The 6,327-nt window shown below is 43.4% G+C and overlaps 1 protein-coding gene across 1 annotated transcript; it reads right to left on the minus strand.

The window, feature by feature from the left end:
* Nucleotides 1-1,513: 1,513 nt before the first annotated feature.
* Nucleotides 1,514-2,867, minus strand: CBY3 (chibby family member 3). The gene has a single exon (XM_024199766.1). The coding sequence runs from the start codon at nt 2,488-2,490 to the stop codon at nt 2,005-2,007; it is 486 nt and encodes a 161-aa protein (XP_024055534.1). The 5' UTR covers nt 2,491-2,867; the 3' UTR covers nt 1,514-2,004.
* Between the last annotated feature and the right edge of the window lie 3,460 nt (nt 2,868-6,327).

The raw sequence follows: 6,327 nt of genomic DNA on the forward strand, positions 1-6,327 counted from the left end.
TCTCAGTCTCAGGAACCAGCCGCAAAAAAAGTTAAAAGTAACGGAATACTCCTATGTAAGCAAGTGCCACAAAATTGTCTCGCACGCGCAAATGGGAGGTGGGCTGCGCTTTTGGGGGGGGAGGGGGTGCCCGATTGCAAATGGGAGGCGTAATGTGGGCCGGCATGAATGTAAATGAGGGAGGAAGGGTAGAGGCGGCTCACAATGAATTGGATTAAGATGTAGCCCACGCCATGGGGAAATGCATTGTTTGTATTTATAGTATGATGGCAGCCACCGGCTGCAACCAGAATCGGGGCCCTGATTTGCCAGGCATTGGTCATACAGAAAGGTAGATGTGGTCTCGATCCTGCAGAGATTGCATGGGATGTAAATCAGTGGTTTATTTGGTCCCTGAGTCTGTGATGCTAAAGCAGAACGTTACAAATATTTTATTCTTAGAATCCGGTGAGGCAGCTGTGCTAAAATTGGCGACCGACAGCTTGTCATTTAGGGGCAGCAGGCAGGTCCGCTACACTGGGTGAGACTACCTTCATCAGAGAGAAAGAGAGAGGATCATGGAGCCCTGGTTTGGAGGGGGGTCCCTGTTCTCTGCTGCATTGTAGGGGGATTTAGAGGTGGGGCGGGCTTATCTGCCATTACACAGACTCACTGGCCATTCTTCTCCTCGTGCAACAGACAGACAAAGCAACACAAAGGCAAATGGATCCCTGAATCTGGAGTATAGCCACAGGGTGGTCTGGAGGGAGAGCTCCAAGGGAACTCTCCATCTTACTGCCAGGCTGCTCAAACTGCACCGAAGATAGTAATTTGGCCTCTTTTTTATATATATATATTACAGTGGACCTGCTACAGTCTCGTGAAAATACCTCTGAACTCAGAATACTACAAGGGTTTTTTTGATTCTGAAATAATTCTGCTTGGGTCTTGATAACACCCAGCAGATCCTGAGGGAGAAGAGATGATACCACTGACGCAGATCATCCACAGGTGATTCAGCCTGAAGAGTATCATAAAGGCTGTGCTCCCACTTCTAGGGAATCCTCATCACCTTATGTCAAGTATCAGGAGGTAGCCGTGTTAGTCTGTATCTACAAAAACAACAAGGAGTCTGGTGGCACCTTAAAGACTAACTGATTTATTTGGGCATAAGCTTTCGTGAGTAAAAACCTCACTTCTTCGGATGCAACCTTATCACCTTAGTACCTCACCATCTTAAAAAGACTGTATTTATCCTTACAACCCCACTGAGAGGAAGGGAGGTATCACCCCCATTTACATTTGGAGAACTGAGAGACTAGGCAACTTGACCAAGGTTATCATGCACAGGAAGCCCCTGGCAGAGTAGAAAATTGAACATAGGTCTCTTGAGTCTTAAGCACCTTAACCACTGGATCCAGGGCTGCCTGGGGGGGGGCAAATGGGGCAATTTGCCCCAGGCCCCACAGGGGCCCCCACGAGAATATACTATTCTATAGTATTGCAACTTTTTTTTATGGAAGGGGCCCCCGAAATTGCTTTGCCCCAGGCCCCCTGAATCCTCTGGGCGGCCCTGACTGGATCATCCTTCCTCTCTATCTGCCATCTGTTTTGCAACTGTAGTATTGAGGTAATGATATTTCCTTTAACGTTTTTTGAGATCTGTAGATGAACAGCACCATAAAAGTGCTAAGTTTTATTATTTTATTCTACTGTTAGTTAAAAGTGATTTTAAGTTCAAGAATATTCTTAAATCCCAACTTCTGCATTTGAATAATGGGTAAAACTGCTTTTCTGTTGTTTATATGACACAATCCATGAACAGTCAGGTTTGGTTTTGAAGTGTAATGAACTGTACTGACTGATTTCTTGCTGTCTAATTGGGAGTCATAAAATAAATTCTAATTTACTTAATACATACAATTAAAGCAAAAATCACTCTACAAGTTAATTTGATTCAGGAATTTTTTAGACTTCTGGAACCAAGCAAGTGTAAACTCCCTGGTCTTGCATCCAAGGTTCCTGCTAGGACTTAAGCATCAACACCTTATTTGGCTTCTTCATCTTGGTATGCCGTGTAGGGATGTCCATCTTTTTCTCCACCATGTGCAGTCGGGCCGTGGTCTCTGTCAGCATGTCCATCAGCAGCTCGAGCTGCAGCTTCAGGTAATTGTTCTCCTCCAAGAGAGCCTTGTTCTCCTTCTTCATTACTTTACAGGACTGCTCCCGGTCATGGGAGGAGAATAACTGCAGCAGTGGCGGCCGATGAGAGAGGCCACTCTCACCTTGCCATTTGCCATCCTGGAAGACAAACTTGGCATCACTCAGCTGAGCCCGCGGAGGGCCGTAATCCAAACCCAGTTCAGCCTGCCGGGTTCTGTGGTCCAGGAGGTAGAAAGTGGAAATGGAGGTGATTCGGCGAAGGGGAGGCCTCTTAGGTAGAAATCTGCGTGAGAAATGGTCTGCCCAATAGTCACGCAGCTCCTGCATTATGTTAGCGATGGTATTCATGGTGAGGCAGGATGAAAGCAGGAAGATCAGTCAAGAAACCTATAGCAGAAAGTTGTGGAATACAAATCCAACCTGCAGCGTGAGTTACAAAACTGAGAGGACAGACAGGACATCACTGAATTAGAACCAGTAGCTAAAACTTAGGCTCTAGAGTCTGCCATCTGGCCAAAGTCTAGGGTGTCTAGGGTAATCATAAAATTATATCTGCCAGCTTTTTATTTATCTCTTTACTGAGCGTGAAAATCATACAGAAACCATGGAGCTTTGGTGCACAGGTTGAGTAGGCGTCCAAGCATGTGGTTTTCATATTCATGGATTTATAGATTCCAAGGCCAAAAAGGACCATTGTGATCATCTCATCTGATCTCCTGTATAACACAGGTCATAGAACTTTCCCAAAATAATTCCTAAAGCACATATTTTAGAAAACATCCAATCTTGATTTAAAAATTGTGAATGATGGGGAATCCACCACCACCCTTGGTAAATTGTTCCAGTAGTTAATTACTCTCACCATTAAAAATGTATACCTTATTTCCAGTCTGAATTTGTCTAGCTTCAACTTTCAACCATTGAATCGTGTTATACCTTTGTCTGCTAGACTGCAGAGCATGGGTGGCGGGTATAATAGGCCTGGGAAGCTCTGCCTCCCCTGGTGCTGCCACGGCTGCTGGGCCACCCGCTTGCAGGTTGCCCCAGAACCTGCATGAGGCATATCAAAAGCATCTTAACGGACGTTTTCTCCTGTGGGGGTTGGGTCCAGGGAGGAGAGGCATGGCAAGGCTTTGGCCAGCCGAGGGGGGAGGGTGCGCTCCGGGCTGCAGACGGGGGGATGGGGCTTGTGGCTCCTGCTGGGGGGGGGCGCGGAAGGAACAGAGCTGGGGGCCGAAGGGGGGCTTCATCCATCGCTCATGCTGCAGAGCCCATTATTAAATATTTGTTCCCCATGTAGGCATTTACAGACTGTAATCAAGTCGCCCCTTAACCTTCTTTTTGTTAAGCTGAATAGATTGAGCTCGAGTCTATCATTGTATGGCATGTTTTTTAATCTTTTAATTATTCTCATGGCTCTTCTCTGAACCCTCCCCAATTTTATCAATTTGAATTTTGGGCATCAGAACTGGACCCAATATTCCAACAGCTTTCATCAGTGCAAAATGTAGATGTAAAATAACCTCTCTGCTCCTACTCAAAATTCCCCAGTTTATGTGTTCCAAGATCGCATTAGCCCTTTTGACCTAATGGGAGTTTATGATCAGCTGATTATCTACCACAATCCCCAAATCTTTTTCAGAGTCACTGTAAGTATATAAGTATGACCTCACTCTTTGTTCCTAAATGTATACATTTACATTTAGCCATATTAAAACACATATTGTTTATCTGGTAAAGTTTGCAGATGATACAAAAATTGGGGGAGTCGCAAATAATGAAGAGGACAGGTCCTTGATACAGAAATAAGCACATATTGTTTATTTGCGACCTGTCCTCTTCATTATTTGCGACTCCCCAATTTTTGTATCATCTGCAAACTTTATCAGTGATGATTCTATATTTACTTTGAGGTCTTTGAGAAAAACGTTAAATAGTATAGGGCCAAGAACTGATTCCTGTGGGACCCCACTGGGAACATACCCACTCGATAACGATTCCGCATTTACAGTTACATTTTGAGACCTATCAGTTAGCCAGTTTTTAATCCCCTTAATGTGTGCCATGTTAATTTTATATCATTGTAGTTTTTTAAACAAAATTTCATGCAGTACCAATTCGGATGTTTTACAGAAGTCTATTTATGTCTACACTGTTACCTTTATCAACCAAATATGTCATCTCATTTTAAAAAAAATATCAGATTAGTTTGATAAGGTCTATTTTCCATAAACCCATGTTGATTTGCATTAATTACATTACCCTTTTTTAATTCTTTATTAATCGAGTCCCATATCTGCTGCTCCATTATCTTCCCTGGGATTGATGTCATTCTGCCCGGTCTATAATTTACCCTTTTTAAATATTAGCACATTAGCTTTTTTTCTAGTCTTCTGGAACTTTCCCAGAACTCCAGGACTTATTGAAAATCAACATTAATTGCAAGCTCCACAGCCAGCTCTTTTAAAACTGTTGGATGCAAGTTATCTGGACCCGCTAATTTTAAAATGTTTAACTTTAGTAGTGTCTGCTTAACATCATCCAGAGATAATAGCAAAATGAAAATAGTGTTATCATCATCATATGATGAGACTATATCATCTGTTTTTCCCCAAATACAGAACAGAAATATTCATTGAACATTTCTTCCTTTTCTGCATTATTATTGATAATTTTACCATATCCATCCATCAATATCATTGTCAGGATTCTTTTAAGTTCCTAAAATAGTGGGGGGGGAAACTCCTTATTGTCCTTAACTCTGCTGGCCATAGATTTCTCCTTATCATAGAATCATAGAATATCAGGGTTGGAAGGGACCTCAGGAGGTCATCTAGTCCAAACCCCTGCTCAAAGCATTGCGTCCCTTTGCTTCCCTTATCAGTTTTCTACAATTCCTAACTTCTGATTTATATTCATTACTATCCACTCCCCTTTCTTCCATTTGTTATATATCATTTTTATAGCTGCCTTCACTTCCCCACTGAACCAGGTCTTTATTTTTTATTTTTATTTTTTAGGGCTTGGCTACACTTGCAAGTTAGTGCGCAAAAAGGAGCCCCGTGCGCACTAGCTCACTCCCTGTCTACACTGGCAAGGCATGTAGAGCACTCTGACTCCGCAGCTAGAGCACGCCTGGTACTCCACCTCATTGAGAGGAATAATGTTTGCTGCGCCTTGGCTACAACACCCGGGCGTCAGTGTGAACGAGGTGTTGCGTTACTGCGCTCAGATCGGCCTCCGGAAAGTCCCATAATCCCCTTAAGTCAAGTGGCCACTCTTGTCATTGTTTTGAACTCCTGTAGGAATGCGGAAATGCCCTTTCAAAGCTTCGTTTCTGACAGCCGGCATGCAAGCCGTTACTGTGGAATGCTGTGGGGGGGGGGGGAGGGGGGAGGTCTGCTGCTGTCTGAACTTACAAGACACCATGCTGACATGCTCTCTCCCCCCACATACACACAACACACTCCCTGTCACTCTCCGCCCCACCTCCCATTTGAAAAGCACATTGCAGCCACTTGCAAGCTGGGATAGTTACCACAGTGCACTGCTCTCTGTGGCTGTTGCAAGAGCTGTTAATGTGGCAACGCCAGTGCACTGGCAGCTGTCAGTGTGGACAGACTACAGCGCTTTCCCTACTGTGCTCTACGAAGGCTGGTTTAACTCAAAACACTTTACATCTGCAAGTGTAGCCATGCCCTTAACCAGTATGGCCTTCTTCCTCGATTGTGAGATTGTGGCTTTTGGGGCAACTAGTAAGATGCTCTTAAATGATTCCCAATTATCATTCACAGTTTTCTGATTAACTTCTTCTTTCCAGCTCATTTGGCTCATAATTGTTTTCAGCTTTGTGCAATTGACCCTATTAAAGCTCTAAATGTATATATTAGTGGTCTGGACTTTATTCTGCTTGCAGACTATAACTGTGATCAAGTCATGATCACTTGTACCTAAGCTACCATTCATTTTTATTGTTATGATCAATTCCTTTTTATTTTTTAAGACAAGGTCTAATATAGAATTCCCCCATGTTGGCTGCGACACTTTTTGAGTTAGTAAATTGTCCTCTATAATATTTAAAAATTTCAAGAATGTTTTAGTACTGGCAGCATTTGGTCCATATGGTAAGTATTACACAGACTGCACCTTGAAGTTAGAAATCACATGCTCAGATAACCCCCCCAC

The sequence above is a fragment of the Terrapene carolina genome, unplaced genomic scaffold, assembly GCF_002925995.2.
Source record: "Terrapene carolina triunguis isolate 2854851 unplaced genomic scaffold, T_m_triunguis-2.0 Scaffold629, whole genome shotgun sequence".
Lineage (NCBI taxonomy): Eukaryota > Metazoa > Chordata > Testudines > Emydidae > Terrapene > Terrapene triunguis.